At 34.6% G+C, this 19180-nt stretch overlaps 1 protein-coding gene across 1 annotated transcript in view; it reads left to right on the top strand.

Moving 5' to 3' along the window:
- Positions 1 to 19180, top strand: part of LOC143245824 (cell adhesion molecule Dscam1-like) — a 74828-nt gene that overhangs the window by 27536 nt on the left and 28112 nt on the right. Inside the window, exons 7-12 of the mRNA XM_076492079.1 lie at positions 1061 to 1468; positions 2715 to 2870; positions 8115 to 8402; positions 13321 to 13440; positions 14023 to 14196; positions 15912 to 16059. Coding sequence (XP_076348194.1) covers positions 1061 to 1468; positions 2715 to 2870; positions 8115 to 8402; positions 13321 to 13440; positions 14023 to 14196; positions 15912 to 16059 — 1294 coding nt within the window. The remainder of the gene's footprint in view (positions 1 to 1060; positions 1469 to 2714; positions 2871 to 8114; positions 8403 to 13320; positions 13441 to 14022; positions 14197 to 15911; positions 16060 to 19180) is intronic.

Here is a 19180-nt window from a genome sequence, read left to right as displayed (position 1 = left end):
CCAAGACCAGTTATTTGTATGATGTTTGTTTTGTCCAAGACCACTTATTTGTATGATGTTTGTTTTGTCCAAGACCACTTATTTGTATGATGTTTGTTTTGGCCAAGACCACTTACTTGTATGATGTTTGTTTTGACCAAGACCACTTATTTGTATGATGTTTGTTTTGACCAAGACCAGTTACTTGTATGATGTTTGTTTTTTCCAAGACCAGTTATTTGTATGAAGTTTGTTTTGACCAAGACCAGTTACTTGTATGATGTTTGTTTTTTCCATGACCAGTTATTTGTATGAAGTTTGTTTTGACCAAGGCCACTTATTTGTATGATGTTTGTTTTGACCAAGACCACTTATTTGTATGATGTTTGTTTTGACCAAGACCAGTTATTTGTAAGACCTAATAGTGAAGAACATGTTCCATAAGTAGTTATATATAAATAAGTTGAAGTGCTCAACACTGATAACACATAAGTGGACACAGACTATTATTAGAACATTCACACGATAAGTTTGTCAATTTCAAGAGAGAAGTAAGAGAGAATTTCAAGGCCACTTATTTGTATGATGTTTGTTTTGACCAAGACCACTTATTTGTATGATGTTTGTTTTGACCAAGACCAGTTATTTGTAAGACCTAATAGTGAAGAACATGTTCCATAAGTAGTTATATATAAATAAGTTGAAGTGCTCAACACTGATAACACATAAGTGGACACAGACTATTATTAGAACATTCACACGATAAGTTTGTCAATTTCAAGAGAGAAGTAAAACTGTTTTCAGGTTCAAAACGGACCAATACGGGGTGAAGGTCCCCCAGTGATAGGACATTACATACAAAAACTGACTATGACAAAACACATCAAATATGGTTTAATTTAAGTTCCATTTCAATATCGAATATGTTTACTCACTTCTTAATGTTTCAATTCTGTACTGATGAAATAATTTCCGTTTTGCAAAGATTTGGTTGATTGAGATACATTTTGTAGTTGGTGTGAAATATCCAATGACTTTAACACTGGTACAGTTATACTGTGATCTTCTTTACTATTTGTAGAGAAACCTCCCATGTTCACACGAGTGTTCCACAAACAGTTGCTAAAGCCAGGATCAGAGGTGTCCCTCAAGTGCGTGGCTACAGGATCACCCCTTCCACAAGTGTTTTGGACGCTAGATGGCGCTGCCCTACCGTCCGGCAGACGATTCCAGACGGGAGATTTTGTCGACGAGAACGGTACTCTCATAAGTTTCGTTAACGTGAGTCACCTTCGTGTTGAAGACGGTGGAAGCTATCAGTGCGAAGCTAGAAATCAAGTGGCCACAGTCAAACATAAGGCTAGAATTGACGTGACTGGGCGTCCTTTCATACGTCCAATGGAAAACTTAACCGTTGTAACTGGACGCTCACTTGAAGTTTCGTGTCCTGTGTCCGGCCACCCTATAGAAGAGGTCTACTTCAAGAAAGGTCAGTGAGATTTTCTAATGAGATTCTGAAGTGAAGACTATCTTTAGTTGAACCAAAGTAAACAAATAGGAAAGGAAATGACAGTCTTTTCTCTGTGAATTCTGGTTTTCTATGTTTTAATTGTCCTCTGCTGGTTTTTAGTAACGCACCTTGCTCTGTACAGTTTTTGTTGTGTGCCTTGTTTGTTCGGGCAATTTATTCTGTATATTGTTAGGTCTTTACTTTTTTTTTGTTTTGTAGTTTGTTTGATATTGTTCCGTACCATGTTTTTGGTACATTGTGTGCCCTAAATTTTATTATTTATTTCAGTTGTCTCTTCTGACAAAACTTGACTACCTTTCATATATTTCATTCCGTAGAAACACATGGTTATGTTCAAACCGGTTACCATCATAAGGTAAAATACTCATTGTTTGTTAAATACTTCCAAAAGTCTGTATAGCTTGTACGTATTTACGTTTCGGATACGAACAAACTCTTGTTGTTGGGAATGTGTTTACACTTCTCTGTTTCCATACACTGAGTGTTTACTACTTGAACGATTTTACAAAAATAAGATACTTCACTCATCAGGATGGCCTACACTTTCCAGGTTCGATACCTTTAATACCTTGTGATTCTAGTTATAATAATTATTAGTTACAGTTAACACTGAAAAGGAAAATATACAATTTTATATTAGTGAAGACAAAGTTCGTTAGGTTTTATACCCAACAATTCTTTAATAACCCGAAGAGTTAATTTTAAATCGTCAATAGTTGAATTTCCTCCTGAGCTTGCGTCGTCCTTTACTAGTTTATCTATATGACTTTACATTACCACTCGTCTATCTAGTTTATCTATATGACTCCACATTACCACTCGTCTTTTTAGTTTATCTATATGACTCCACATTACCACTCGTCTTTCTAGTTTATCTATATGACTCCACATTACCACTCGTCTTTCTAGTTTATCTATATGACTCCACATTACCACTCGTCTTTCTAGTTTATCTATATGACTCCACATTACCACTCGTCTTTCTAGTTTATCTATATGACTCCACATTACCACTCGTCTTTCTAGTTTATCTATATGACTTCATATGACCACTTGTCTTTACTAGTTTGTCTGTGTGACATCATATAACCAACTAGTGCTTTCTTCATTGTTTGTATGACAACCTGTTTGAAAGTAATAACTTGTTTGTTGTTGATTCGAATGTTTGTACCTTTCATTACAAGATACATTGTTAACCCTTCAGATGGACGAACTATTCCAACTTCATCTCGAGTCAACAGTCAAGACAGAGTGCTTACAATCCATGAAATAATAGCAGAAGATGCTGGACTATACAGCTGTATTACTGACAACGGTCAAGGAGAAAGTGCAGTGAAACACTTTGAGTTGAAAGTTCTCGGTGAGTTGAATATCTTAACTTTATTATTTTCATTTCTTTTAGAACCATTACAAAAATAACTTTTCAAAAGTATGATTAGAATAAACTAAACATTTTCAAACTATAAATGTCTGGTAATCTTCTCTAATATGAAATACATTTAGGCCTCTCCTAAGATTATTCATATAACCCCAAACCTACTTCTATCTTGTGTTAATATAACATTATACACATTATTACTTCATTATCACTCCAAACAATTTGTAAACTTACGTAATTTTTATCTTCAGATATGATCACAAAAATCTAAACGGAGAATAATTAGCACGCGCCAGCAGGTAGTTTTTACAACTGTTTATAAAATATCTTTAACATGTAAATAGATATCTATTATTGTTTGCTATTTACTTTGAAATACAACACGAGAAACATTTATATGTTTGAAGAGTATATATTTTAGTATATAGGTAATACGTTGTCATAATCTGTTAAAATTTGGCAGTTCAAATAAATAAACAATAAATACAGTTTCATATGAAAGTCTGTGTGTGTGTGTGTGTTTGTTTTTAATTTCGCGCTACTCGAGGGCTATCTGCACTAGCCGTCCATAATTTAGCAGTTTAAAACTAGAGGAAGGCAGTTAGTTATTGGCACCTGCCACCAACTCTTGGGCTACTCTTTTACCAACGGATAGTGAAATTGACCGTTACATTATTACGCCCCCACGGTTGAAGGAGCGAACATGTTTGGTGTGAAGGGGATTCGAACCGGCGACTCTCGCATTACGAGTCGAGTGCCTTAACTACCTGGCCATACCGAGCCGTGTGTAAAGTATTCTAATAAATTAAGTAATAATTACAGATTTAAACAAAAGTGTGTGTGTGTGTGTGTGTGTGTTTAGACGCTCTGAAGTCAATGTCACTGATATAGACCCGTGGGTCTATATGGCTATATAAGTGGGCCCTATAAAATATATAGTAGCTATGTAAACTTGGTAATCAGTGGTCCTGACACCCACATTTATATAGCTACTATAAACTAGCTAACCAGTGGTCCTGAGGCCCACATTTATATAGCTACTATAAACTTTGTAACCAGTGGTTTTGAGGCCCACATTTATATAGCTACTATAAATTTAGTAACCAGTGGTCCTGAGGCCCACATCTACAGATCCGCTATAATACAAGTTTAATTTATTTAACTAAGTTACAAATGGTGAGTAGTAGTCTTACTTATTTATTAATCTAATATATCACTATGTCAAATATGGGCTCCACTTTTGGAGAATCTCCGCTTTCCCTGAGGGATTGGACAAAATCTTTTTTGTGCGAACCTGGAGGCCGAAACAATTCGTTTGTTACCATTTTACAAGTCGTTGAGCCCTGCAAGTTAGGATGAATTAATTCGTGATGACGAGAAACCCACTTGAAGTGAAAATGTATCTCGCGACTGCTGGTATGAGTTACGTGACACACATATCGTTTTTTAATATTACTGTATACATACTAGCTGCGATAGTTTTCAAGACAGAAGATGTCAGATCGATAAATACTGTTCTGGGGGCTTATAACGCTAGAAACCTGGTTTTAAAACCCGTAGTGCGTAGAGCACAAATAGTTCATTGAGTAGGATTGTGTTTAATTACAAATGAACAAACCTCAGATAATCTGACAAAATATTTACACATAGACAGTGACTTCAACTACACGTAAAGTAAACAACAGAATATAGTAATGATATTCTTAAAATAGTACAGACAATAAACTAGTTATGAGAGTTCAGTGTATCATATCGTTTCACAAGTTCAAACAAACTCGCAAAAACGAATAATAAAAGAGATCAGTAAACAGTAGCTGAAGAGTGTTTGTAGCAGTTTATGAAACGAACTGAAGCTAAATTATTGCAAAGTGATGTAAATGTAAAGTTGTAATGAAGGCAAACTTAGCTGAAAATGCAGAAACGTCTTAATGCGTGTTTATAAAGTGAAAAGCATATGGTTTTGAACGATATACGTATGCGTATGTCAGACCTAAAGAAGTCAAGAAAGTCCATAACAATTGTATTTATTGTCATTTTCTCAGAAAATTACACACTGGTTAAGTGTTTTTCTGTGAAATACTTTGCAACTAAAAAAACTAAGTTTGAAATTGAAGCCGATCGTCACGTGGTAACAATAACATTGTGGACAAACAAAAAAGATAAAGTGATCATGGATGTAAACCCAGTATGCAATCCGGGCTCCTTCAATGAAAGCCTTTCTAACGATATGAGACTTGAATTGTTTGTTAAAGAAATCTGAAATAAAAAATATAGGCAGGCAAACACAAAGGTATTAACTGTATATATCTGTGTTTAGAGTTGATTCTTAAAAATATATAAAATATTTTGTAATATTCTGTTAAAGTGTGGAAGTTGTAACACTTGTAGCATGATAAAAAACGTTTATATTTAAAATTTAAACTGTTTGAAATGTATATATTATGTTTAGAATGTATATATTATGTTTAGAATGTATATATTATGTTTAGAATGTATACACTATGTTTGGAATGTATATATTATGTTTGGAATGTATACATTATGTTTAGAATGTATATATTATGTTTAGAATGTATATATTATGTTTAGAATGTATATATTATATTTAGAATGTATATATTATGTTTAGAATGTATACATTATGTTTAGAATGTATACATTATGTTTGGAATGTATATATTATGTTTGGAATGTATATATTATGTTTAGAATGTATATATTATGTTTAGAATGTATATATTATGTTTGGAATTTATACATTATGTTTAGAATGTATATATTATATTTGGAATGTTTATATTATGTTTGGAATGTATATATTATGTTTAGAATGTATATATTATGTTTGGAATGTATATATTATGTTTAGAATGTATATATTATGTTTAGAATGTATATATTATGTTTAGAATGTATACATTATGTTTAGAATGTATACATTATGTTTAGAATGTATATATTATGTTTAGAATGTATACATTATGTTTAGAATGTATACATTATGTTTGGAATGTATATATTATGTTTAGAATGTATACACTATGTTTGGAATGTATATATTATGTTTGGAATGTATATATTATGTTTGGAATGTATACACTATGTTTGGAATGTATATATTATGTTTGGAATGTATATATTATGTTTGGAATGTATACACTATGTTTGGAATGTATACATTATGTTTGGAATGTATACATTACGCTGTCGTACTCCCATGGAAATTGAACAAGTCATGCTTAATATCCTATTGTACACATTATTAGCTTGGAGAGAAATTATGACACTTTAATCACCGTTTGAGATTGGATTTTCTACAGTGTCTTCGCTACCGGCCCAGCAAGTCCAGATGGTTAGGGCGCTCGACTAAATCATATGAGGGTCGCGGGCGGTTTCGACTCCCTGTCACACCAAACATGCTCGCATTTTCAGCCAGGAGACGTTATAATGTGGTGGTCAACTCCTCTATTTCTCGGTAAAAGAGTAGCCCAAAAATAGCGGTGATTGGAGATGACTAGCTGCTTTACCTTTAGTCTTACACTGCAAAATTAGTGACACCTAACACAAATAGTCCTAATGTAGCTTTGCGCTAAATTCTAAAATAAACAAAAAACCTCAAGTAACTCCCTCTTTCTTTTTGAAAGCCATGAATTTTCACACTCCACTTGCTATTCACGACGGAAATCATGTAGGGGAAGGAAGCTTCCAACTAGTATCTCTCAAATGGAGAGTCTAGCATCATGATAACCAAACCATATTCTTAGAATTTAATGTATCTTACCTTATATTACATAATAAAGCATATAGACTGTAACTTCTAGTTCAACCATTCAGCTTCTAAGTGGTGTCAGGGTTCTGACTGAGCTACTGCTAGTTCAACCATTCAGCTTCTAAGTAGTGTCATGGTTCTGACAGAGCTACTGCTAGTTCAACCATTCGGCTTCTAAGTGGTGTCAGGGTTCTGACTGAGCTACTGCTAGTTCAACCATTCAGCTGCTAAGTGGTGTCATGGTTCTGACAGAGCTACTGCTAGTTCAACCATTCAGCTTCTAAGTTGTGTCATGGTTCTGACTGAGCGACTGTTAGTTCAACCATTCAACTTCTAAGTGGTGTCATGGTTCTGACAAAGCTACAGCTAGTTCAACCATTCGGCTTCTAAGTGGTGTCAGGGTTCTGACTGAGCTACTGTTAGTTCAACCATTCAGCTTCTAAGTGGTATCATGGTTCTGACTGAGTTACTGCTAGTTCAACCTTTCAGCTTCTAAGTGGTGTCATGGTTCTGACTGAGCGACTGTTAGTTCAACCATTCAGCAGTGGTGTCATGGTTCTGACAGAGCTACAGCTAGTTCAACCATTCGGCTTCTAAGTGGTGTCAGAGTTCTGACTGAGCTACTGTTAGTTCAACCATTCAGCTTCTAAGTGGTGTCAGGGTTCTGACTGAGCTACTGCTAGTTCAACCATTCAGCTTCTAAGTGGTGTCATGGTTCTGACTAAGGTACTGTTAGTTCAACCATTCAGCTTCTAAGTGGTGTCATGGTTCTGACTGAGCGACTGTTAGTTCAACCATTCGGCTTCTAAGTGATGTCAGGGTTCTGACTGAGCTACTGCTAGTTCAACCATTCAGCTTCTAAGTGGTGTCAGGGTTCTGACTGAGCTTCTGCTAGTTCAACCATTCAGCTTCTAAGTGGTGTCATGGTTCTGACTGAGCTACTGTTAGTTCAACCATTCAGATTCTAAGTGGTGTCATGGTTCTGACTGAGCTACTGCTAGTTCAACCATTCAGCTTCTAACTAGTGTCAGGGTTCTGACTGAGCTACTGTTAGTTCAACCATTTAGTTTCCAAGTGGTGTCAGGGTTCTGACTGAGCTACTGCTAGTTCAACCATTTAATTCAAAAGAGACAGAGGAGGTCTAAGACTGGGCCTAATAATACAATATATGGAAATCATATTCAACAATTTACTTTCAGGTGTTTCTACCGTGTATACTTTAGTAATATTAATTCAAGAGTTGACTGTTAAACGATACAAATTCCTACAGCCACACAAACACAAAAAGTAATGTTAAGAGAATTATATAGCTGTCCTGAATATTGTTTAAAACTAAAACAATGCACAAAGATTGTATGACCGTCACTGATCGTTGTTTAATCTGAAACAATGCACAAGGGGTGTGTAGCTGTCGTTAAATGTTAAAACAGAAGGTTGAGTCTTTTAATTACTTTCAGCTGCTCCAGTCGTCAGTCCATTTTCATTTCCAGACAGTTTAGAGGAGGGAATGAGAGCAACAGCTTTGTGTACAGTCCTGTCCGGAGACTCTCCAGTGAGACTGGCTTGGTATAAGGATGGACAGCGTATAAAAGACGTTAGGGGGAACATAAGAACTGTGTCTATCAGTGAATTCATCCTCTCTCTTGTCATCGACATTGTTGACCGACAACACGCTGGAAACTACACGTGCGAAGCAAGAAACAAGGCTGCGTCTGTTAATACTAGTGCAGCTATGTCTGTCAGAGGTAAGATTTAATAGACTATCCTACTCTCTGTCAAATCTGCACACGAGGTGACTATTTTAACCTCTACTACTACTTGTACCTCAATTAGTTTTATGTACCAAGTTAAATATTGGAGACTAATTCTAGTTGACACAAGCTTCATATGTAAAGATATTTGTTGGAGACTGGTATTAGTATCCATCAGTATCGTGTGCAAAGTTAGTTGTTGGAGACTGGTATTAGTATCCATCAGTATCGTGTGCAAAGTTAGTTGTAGGAGACTGGAATTAGTGTCCATCAGTATTGTGTGCAAAGTTAGTTGTAGGAGACTGGTATTAGTATCCATCAGTATCGTGTGCAAAGTTAGTTGTAGGAGACTGGTATTAGTATCCACCAGTATCGTGTGCAAAGTTAGTTGTAGGAGACTGGTATTAGTATCCACCAGTATCGTGTGCAAAGTTAGTTGTAGGAGACTGGTATTATTGTCCATCAGTATCGTGTGCAAAGTTAGTTGTTGGAGACTGGTATTGGTATCCATCAGTATCGTGTGCAAAGTTAGTTGTAGGAGACTGGTATTAGTATCCACCAGTATCGTGTGCAAAGTTAGTTGTAAGAGACTGGTATTAGTATCCACCAGTGTCGTGTGCAAAGTTAGTTGTAGGAGACTGGTATTAGTATCCATCAGTATCGTGTGCAAAGTTAGTTGTAAGAGACTGGTATTAGTATCCACCAGTGTCGTGTGCAAAGTTAGTTGTAGAAGAATAATCCTTCTCTTTCATCTACATAAACAATAACATTTTCAAATAATGTCAAAAGATTTGTTATACGAGGTATTCTTTAGTGAAACTATGTTGACTCTGAAATAAACTTGTAACATTGAAAAACATTTTACCAGACTAAAGTAGAGTTCATGTATCTGTAATTGAACAATTTCTGTCACTTTTCTTTGGAAGAAGGGTCACATTAGTCAGTTTACAATTCTATGGAACCTGCCCAATATTCAATAACTGACAAAAACTAACTGACTAACATATCCAATCTTTCAAAACCCGTGGGGTAACTTTATCTGTCCAAGGAGCCTTATTGTGTTGTAAGCTTTCTAATTATTTCTTAACCAACTCAGAATTAATGCAGCCATCTTGTTTCCATTTACAGCCATCTTGTTTCCATCTATCAAATGTTCACTGATTAAACTTTCTTTAGTAAAAACTTAAGGAAAATAAATAAATTTAATAAGCCAACCATCAAATAACCATCTAATAACCTTCAGTCTTTCTTTATCAGTACCTAATCTTCATTCTAACATTTTGTTTACTATTAATGTATTTTCTCATACATCATTTCTGATTCACTAATTTACTGTTTCACCAACTTTCTTGATCTCCTATAATCTTCTAAATCTCCTGTTAAACATGTCAATTTAAATTTCTTAGGTTTATGATGCTTACCTTTAGTTATGTCTTTTATAAGATTAGTGATCCAACCTGGTTTTTTATTTATCAAAACGTTCACCTTGAATATTTAAAAAAAATATTATCCACATCTCATCAGTGTCTCCATATAACTGAGATGTCCAAGTAAAAACAGATAGTTCAGTGTCTCCACATAACTGAGATGTCCAAGTAAAAACAGATAGTTCAGTGTCTCCACATAACTGAGATGTCCAACTCACAACAGATAGTTCATTGTCTCTGTATAACTGAGATGTCCAAATCACAACAGATAGTTCATTGTCTCTATATAACTGAGATGTCCAAGTAACAACAGATAGTTCAGTGTCTCTATATAACTGAGATGTCCAAATCACAACAGATAGTTCAGTGTCTCCATATAACTGAGATGTCCAAGTAACAACAGATAGTTCAGTGTCTCCACATAACTAAGATGTCCAAATCACAACAGATAGTTCAGTGTCTCCATATAACTGAGATGTCCAAATCACAACAGATAATTCAGTGTCTCCACATAACTAAGATGTCCAAATCACAACAGATAGTTCAGTGTCTCCATATAACTGAGATGTCCAAATCACAACAGATAATTCAGTGTCTCCACATAACTAAGATGTCCAAATCACAACAGATAGTTCAGTGTCTCCATATAACTGAGATGTCCAAATCACAACAGATAATTCAGTGTCTCCATATAACTGTGATGTCCAAATCACAACAGATAGTTGTTGTTGCATTCCCCCAGAATTTGTAACCAAAATATTGTTATTCCTTATCTTTATATGCAGTTGTTGTTTTTAATTAAACACAAGCTACTCAATGGGCTATCTGTGCTCTGCCCACCACGGCTATCGAAACCCGGGTTTTAGCGTTATAAGTCCCCATATGAAGCAAAACATCAAATCTAATACAGCAATGACCACCTGCATCCATATGTTCTCCAGCATCCATTCTCTCAATCATTTCTATATTTAACGTTAACATTACATACATAAAATAGCATTGTTCCTAGTAGGTTTCTTGATTAAGTGGTGAAGAAAACCCTTTTGCACACTTTTCTAAACCTTTCTCTCTCACTGTTTGATTCTAGTGTTTCCAAATAAGTATGTATGAAATTAAACTAAATCATAATTATGACTTCATTAACAGCTGAAATCTTAATCTCATTGTAAAGTTTATCACAAATTTCATCATCATCATCAGATGATCTGTTACAAATTCCACTAAAAGTCTTTTTACTTAATATCCACGAACAAATGGATTCAATATCCTCACTGTTATCTCTAATATCCTCAACAGGATTTAATTCACATTTTACATATAAGGCCACTACCCTCTCTTTAACACTCTATCCATATTAAATAGCCTGTAACATTGTATTTAAAAATATCTGTCATTAAAACCATCTACATTTAACCATGTTTCGGTTATTCCAATTACATCAAAATCCTCCATTTCTACTAATGATCTAAAGTCAAATATTCATTTCATATACTTCTACCATTACAATAGTAACAATTAAACCTATCCTTATAACTAATATAAGAAATGAATATTTGACTTCTACCATTACAATAGTAACAATTAAACCTATCCTTATAACTAATATAAGAAATGAATATTTGACTTCTACCATTACAATAGTAACAGTTAAACCTATCCTTATAACTAATATAAGAAATGAATATTTGACTTCTACCATTACAATAGTAACAATTAAACCTATCCTTATAACTAATATAAGAAATGAATATTTGACTTCTACCATTACAATAGTAACAATTAAACCTATCCTTATAACTAATATAAGAAATGAATATTTGACTTCTACCATTACAATAGTAACAGTTAAACCTATCCTTATAACTAATATAAGAAATGAATATTTGACTTCTACCATTACAATAGTAACAATTAAACCTATCCTTATAACTAATATAAGAAATGAATATTTGACTTCTACCATTACAATAGTAACAGTTAAACCTATCCTTATAACTAATATAAGAAATGAATATTTGACTTCTACCATTACAATAGTAACAATTAAACCTATCCTTATAACTAATATAAGAAATGAATATTTGACTTCTACCATTACAATAGTAACAATTAAACCTATCCTTATAACTAATATAAGAAATGAATATTTGACTTCTACCATTACAATAGTAACAATTAAACCTATCCTTATAACTAATATAAGAAATGAATATTTGACTTCTACCATTACAATAGTAACAATTAAACCCTATCCTTATAACTAATATAAGAAATGAATATTTGACTTCTACCATTACAATAGTAACAATTAAACCTATCCTTATAACTAATATAAGAAATGAATATTTGACTTCTACCATTACAATAGTAACAGTTAAACCTATCCTTATAACTAATATAAGAAATGAATATTTGACTTCTACCATTACAATAGTAACAATTAAACCTATCCTTATAACTAATATAAGAAATGAATATTTGACTTCTACCATTACAATAGTAACAATTAAACCTATCCTTATAACTAATATAAGAAATGAATATTTGACTTCTACCATTACAATAGTAACAATTAAACCTATCCTTATAACTAATATATGAAATGAATATTTGACTTCTACCATTACAATAGTAACAGTTAAACCTATCCTTATAACTAATATAAGAAATGAATATTTGACTTCTACCATTACAATAGTAACACTTAAACCTATCCTTATAACTACTTATATACTTACTTCTTATGCTAAACGTTTCTCTGACTCTTATTAGTTTTGCATTTAGTTTTCATGATCCTAACTGCTGACTATTAACCGCTGTCTATTCCTAGTTTAAAACTTTTCTCACAACTGAGTTAATAGTCTGATGAAATAAAGCAGCCTCTACCCTATTTAAATGTAAACCATCCATTCCAAAGATATCCATCCTCCTCTGAACAGATCCCACACGTCCAGCCTGCGAAACATAACTAAGTTTTCTCTAAATGTCTTCATCAACCACTTGAATTACCTCCTCTGACTTACCTTTATTATAAAATCTGCACCAGTTTTATGTAAAAAGATTCATAGAACTACGTTTTCCAGTTTTACACGAAAGTATTTAGATTAATCCATTCCTTATTAGGTCTGTAGTTGAGGTGAGTAATTTTTTATTTTATTAGACAATTTTAATATTGAGTACTTTGTTAGTCTAAATAATCTCTGAATGGAGGATACACAGGGTACTTTCTAGACATGAGATGAAGTTCAAAAATATAGTAATTATTCTAATCTCAGTTCATGTATTATATAATATTTTTTGTTTCTAATTTTAACTCTCTAAATTTATGATCAATATAAGTTTTTATCTGTCCTTTTAACTGTGCAGAAGGCTAGATAAAATATTTGTCTCTAGATTTGGAATATTAGCTTTGTTGGTATAAATTGACAGTCTTATAAAGAACCTTAAACCACTTGTTAAAAATATGATTTTTTTCTCTCTTTTAGCGCCTCCTCGATGGAGAATCAAACCAAAGGAAACACATGTTGTCTTGAGCCAATGGGTAAGACTCGACTGTCAGGCAGATGGCCAACCCAGCCCTGTAATACGATGGAAATACAGTAGAAGTAAGTTGTTTAATTCAGCTCTGTAAGGGCCCGGCAAGGCCAAGCGTGTTAAGGCGTACGACTCGTAATCCGAGGGTCGCGGGTTCGAATCCCGGTCGCACCAAACATGCTCACCCTTTCAGCCGTGGGGGCGTTATAATGTGACGGCCAATCCCACTATTCATTGGTAAAAGAGTAGCCTAAGAGTTGGCGGTGGGTGGTAATGACTAGCTGCCTTCCCTCTAGTCTTACACTGCTAAATTAGAAACGGCTAGCGCAGATAGCACTTGAGTCGTCTGTAATGCGATAAAAATTCAGTCGAACTACTTTGTTTAACCCAGCTCTGTAATACGATGGAAATACAGTAGAAGTTAGTTGTTTAACCCGTAACAAATTATTTTATTCACTGTTTCCTTTAAAGTTAAATACTTAAAATTTAAAACTTCTTTTTAACTTCCAAAAGTTAAACTGTCTTTCCTTCAGAAAGGCAATTTTCTGACCATATAAACTTGAACGAATTATTCAGTCTTCCAGTATTATTGAGAGAAATTTATACATTCAATTCTTAACTAAATGTGCAATAATTTTGTCTAATATTTTCAGAAAGAGGGTCCTCACACTATAACAACATAATCAGTGGACCACACAAGCACGTGCTAGAGAATGGTTCTCTTACAATAACAGGAGTTTCCAGTTTGGACTCAGGCTACTACATGTGTGAGGCAAACAACGGTGTTGGTAACTCTTTAACCGAAGCTGTTCCACTTGTAGTTCATGGTAGGTTGAAAACTCTAGAAGAGAGTAGTCTAATATTGTTTTACTAGTAAAGTCCAGAAGAGAAAAGTAGATTCCTATGAACTAAGTATAGACCATAGGAGGAGAGTAGACTGGGAAGAATTTACTTGGTAAAGACTGGAGGATGAATGTACTTAGTAAAGTTTAGAGAAGAAGAGTAGACTAGAGAGAACAATGGTGTTATAGCTTTAAGTAGAAAATGAGAAGGGAATAAGTCACCTGGGAAATGGTAGGGAAGTATATTTTTTCAAATATCTCTCTGAATACGAGCTCGGTCTATTTGACCAACCACGTGTACAGTTAGTACTCTTTTAAAATCTTTATACATTTGATACTACTAACTTACAATATAGTTTGTACATCTTTACGAAATTTGGTAGTCTATCAGAAAACTTTAGAACTCTTTCACATAGTTATATTTTTAGTGAAATGTTTTAATAAATTTAAAATAAAGGTTTGTCAATGAATACATTGAGTATTTATTTCGAATAATCCATGTGTAAAATAACTTCCGTGTTAAGATTAAAATTCTTTTTTCTTCTCAAAATTTCAAATTTCCTTTCTGTAATTCCTAAAACCTTCTTAATACATTTCAACAGTTTGTTTTCAGTAACAATTTATATCCTACTCTTATTTTCTCTACCCTATATCCATACAGATCGATTAATTTGACGACATCGTAACCACCAAAAGATCTAAATAAATTTAAATTATCTTTTTTTTCCTAGAATGAATTCAGTTTTTAACATAAAAATACATTCGTTTATATTAAGTACTTGTGAAATCCCAACAGTATAAGTGTATTTATAATTAAAATTTTTTGTTTCATTACCAGTTGAACTGTCTAACAAATATTCGTTTCGTGCCATTATAGCTTGTAAATCACTTCGAAAACGCTATCAAATTATGTTACCCACGATCTGTTCTCGAGCATGCCTCATAAAACATTTTTTATTTTATTATTGTTTATTTTACCTAATCTGATTTTAAAAAAGTAAAGAGATCCATATGTTTACATTTTATTACTTTTATAATAATAAATAAAGAATAACTATGAAAACCAATAAATAATATACTCGAAATTAATTAATTTTTTGCTGTTGACTGTCGATAACACTTAACCAGACTTTTTTATGCTTATGGAAATAATTTTGTTTAATCGAATAATGCACCAAAGAACATTAAAAAAGCAGACAATTTCCTGTCATTCTCAAAATTTTCTATTTTTCTTTTGATAGTTCTGCACCCAAAAAAATTAAAGGGTATAAAAATACGGTTTGTCTGAGATATTGAGTAAATTTAAATTTCGCACTTACTGGAGGGATAATGAATAAAAAGGAAAGAAGATATGCCTAAAGAAAATATAGCACTTTTCAGACTGGTGAAAATTGAGGACGTTTTAAATATTGCTTATAAAATAAAAACTTAAAACTAATATGGATTATTAGCTGCAGTTGTATGCTGTAGAAACTGATATAACATAAACAAATGTAGTTTAATAAAATTTTGAATGTTAGCCACCAAAACCTCGTGGCAGGCGCAGTACATGCTTCTCTAAGCATATGGAGATATATGACATCACACTTTGTTAGTTAATGTCCTGTGATACGTTTATTAATATTGTTTCTCAGATCATCCTTTGTACAAACTGTCATTAAAATAGTTGTAACTGATACAAGTAACTGTTGTGATTGCAGTTCCTCCTCAGATTCATATAAATCATGAGGTCGTGGAAGTTAGGAAGTCTGAAGAGGTTATTCTTACGTGTATCATTCATGGAGATGATCCGCTCGACGTGGTTTGGACGAAAAACCGAAAAGCCATCTATACATATAACATAATTCGGTAAATCTGCCTAAGTATCGTGTCGTTTCTTGTTACAGTTAAAATCTTGCAGTAAAATTACAAGTGAAGTTTATCGCTGCGGCAAGTCTATCTTGGTATACCTGTATATTTCGTTTGTGTTTTTACTATAACATACCACAAGTGTTGGCACTGCGGTAAACCTAACAAAGTATCTTTATGTTTTTGTTCGTGTTTCTAAAATAAGGTACTAAGACAGGTGTGTTTACTCAACGGTAAAGTATTGATTCCATCCATAGTAAAGAGGCTCTTTCGTTTAAATTTCATATCTTTCAAAGTTCTATTTAATCAGAAGCAATTTTGGGCTGTTGATGTGTTATAAAAGCAACAGTCAAATCCTATTATTTGCTTACTGTAACTCAACAGTTGGCAGTGTTGAATAACTGTTTGCTTTTCTCTAACAATTTCGAGCAGACTAGCAGAAAATAGTCCTTGCTTAGCAGAAAACTGGCCGTGATAACCGTTGCTTTAAATATATCATGGTTTTAGCTTTCATCTCTAAATCTAATGAATCTATTGTTTTAGTCAAGTCCTTCAACAATTAAAATTAACACAAATAGTTATCACACTATGCCACGTTGTTCCACAATGTACAGTTACCACAATTATTGGACACACTGTCTTACGTTGTCCCTCTATGTACAGTTACCACTAGTAGTCATCACACTGTCTTACGTTGTCCCACTATGTACAGTTACCACGAGTAGTCATCACTCTGTCTTACGATGTCCCTATATGTACAGTTACCACCATTAGTCATCACACTGTCTTACAGCATCCCTCTATGTATAGTTACCACTAGTAGTCATCACATTGTCTTACGTTGTTCCTCTGTGTACAGTTACCACTAGAAGTCATCACACTGTCTTACAGTGTCCCTCTATGTATAGTTACCACTATTAGTCATCACACTGTCTTACGTTGTCCCTCTATGTACTGTTACCACTGGTAGTCATCACACTGTCTTACGTTGTTCCTCTGTGTACAGTTACCACTATTAGTCATCACACTGTCTTACGTTGTTCCTCTGTGTACAGTTACCACTAGTAGTCATCACACTGTCTTACAGCATCCCTCTATGTATAGTTACCACTATTAGTCATCACACTGTCTTACGTTGTTCCTCTATGTACAGTTACCACTAGTAGTCATGACACTGTCTTACGTTGTTCCTCTGTGTACAGTTACCACTATTAGTCATCACACTGTCTTACGTTGTTCCTCTGTGTACAGTAACCACGAGTAGTCATCACACTGTCTTACGTTGTCCCTCTATGTACAGTTACCACTATTAGTCATCACACTGTCTTACGTTGTTCCTCTGTGTACAGTTACCACTAGTAGTCATCACACTGTGTTACGTTGTTCCTCTGTGTACAGTTACCACTTTTAGTCATGACACTGTCTTACGTTGTTCCTCTGTGTACAGTTACCACTATTAGTCATCACACTGTCTTACGTTGTTCCTCTGTGTACAGTTACCACGAGTAGTCATCACACTGTCTTACGTTGTCACTCTATGTACAGTTACCACTATTAGTCATCACACTGTCTTACGTTGTTCCTCTGTGTACAGTTACCACTATTAGTCATCACAAAGTCTTACGTTGTTCCTCTGTGTACAGTTACCACTAGTAATCATCACACTGTCTTACGTTGTTCCTCTGTGTACAGTTACCACTAGTAGTCATCACACTGTCTTACGTTGTTCCTCTGTGTACAGTTACCACTAGAAGTCATCACACTGTCTTACGTTGTTCCTCTGTGTACAGTTACCACTATTAGTCATCACAAAGTCTTACGTTGTTCCTCTGTGTACAGTTACCACTAGTAATCATCACACTGTCTTACGTTGTTCCTCTGTGTACAGTTACCACAAGTAGTCATCACACTGTCTTACGTTGTTCCTCTGTGTACAGTTACCACTAGTAATCATCACACTGTCTTACGTTGTTCCTTTGTGTACAGTTACCACTATTAGTCAGCACACTGTCTTACGTTGTTCCTCTGTGTACAGTTACCACTATTAGTCAGCACACTGTCTTACGTTGTTCCTCTGTGTACAGTTACCACTAGAAGTCATCACACTGTCTTACGTTGTTCCTCTGTGTACAGTTACCACTATTAGTCATGACAAAGTCTTACGTTGTTCCTCTGTGTACAGTTACCACTAGTAATCATCACACTGTCTTACGTTGTTCCTCTGTGTACAGTTACCACTAGTAGTCATGACACTGTCTTACGTTGTCCCTCTATGTACAGTTACCACTAGTAGTCATGACACTGTCTTACGTTGTCCCTCTATGTACAGTTACCACTATTAGTCATCACACTGTCTTACGTTGTCCCTCTATGTACAGTTACCACTATTAGTCATCACACTGTCTTACGTTGTTCCTCTGTGTACAGTTACCACTATTAGTCATCACACTGTCTTACGTTGTTCCTCTGTGTACAGTTACCACTATTAGTCATCACACTGTCTTACGTTGTTCCTCTGTGTACAGTTACCACTATTAGTCATCACACTGTCTTACGTTGTTCCTCTGTGTACAGTTACCACTAGAAGTCATCACACTGTCTTACGTTGTTCCTCTGTGTACAGTTACCACTAGTAGTCATGACACTGTCTTACGTTGTTCCTCTGTGTACAGTTACCACTAGTAGTCATCACACTGTCTTACGTTGTTCCTCTGTGTACAGTTACCACTAGTAATCATCACACTGTCTTACGTTGTTCCTTTGTGTACAGTTACCACTAGTAATCATCACACTGTCTTACGTTGTTCCTCTGTGTACAGTTACCACTATTAGTCATCACACTGTCTTACGTTGTTCCTCTGTGTACAGTTACCACTAGTAGTCATCACACTGTGTTACGTTGTTCCTCTGTGTACAGTTACCACTTTTAGTCATGACACTGTCTTACGTTGTTCCTCTGTGTACAGTTACCACTATTAGTCATCACACTGTCTTACGTTGTTCCTCTGTGTACAGTTACCACGAGTAGTCATCACACTGTCTTACGTTGTCACTCTATGTACAGTTACCACTATTAGTCATCACACTGTCTTACGTTGTTCCTCTGTGTACAGTTACCACT

The sequence above is a fragment of the Tachypleus tridentatus genome, chromosome 3, assembly GCF_004210375.1.
Source record: "Tachypleus tridentatus isolate NWPU-2018 chromosome 3, ASM421037v1, whole genome shotgun sequence".
Taxonomy (NCBI): domain Eukaryota; kingdom Metazoa; phylum Arthropoda; class Merostomata; order Xiphosura; family Limulidae; genus Tachypleus; species Tachypleus tridentatus.
This window is presented reverse-complemented; position numbering and strand designations above follow the sequence as displayed.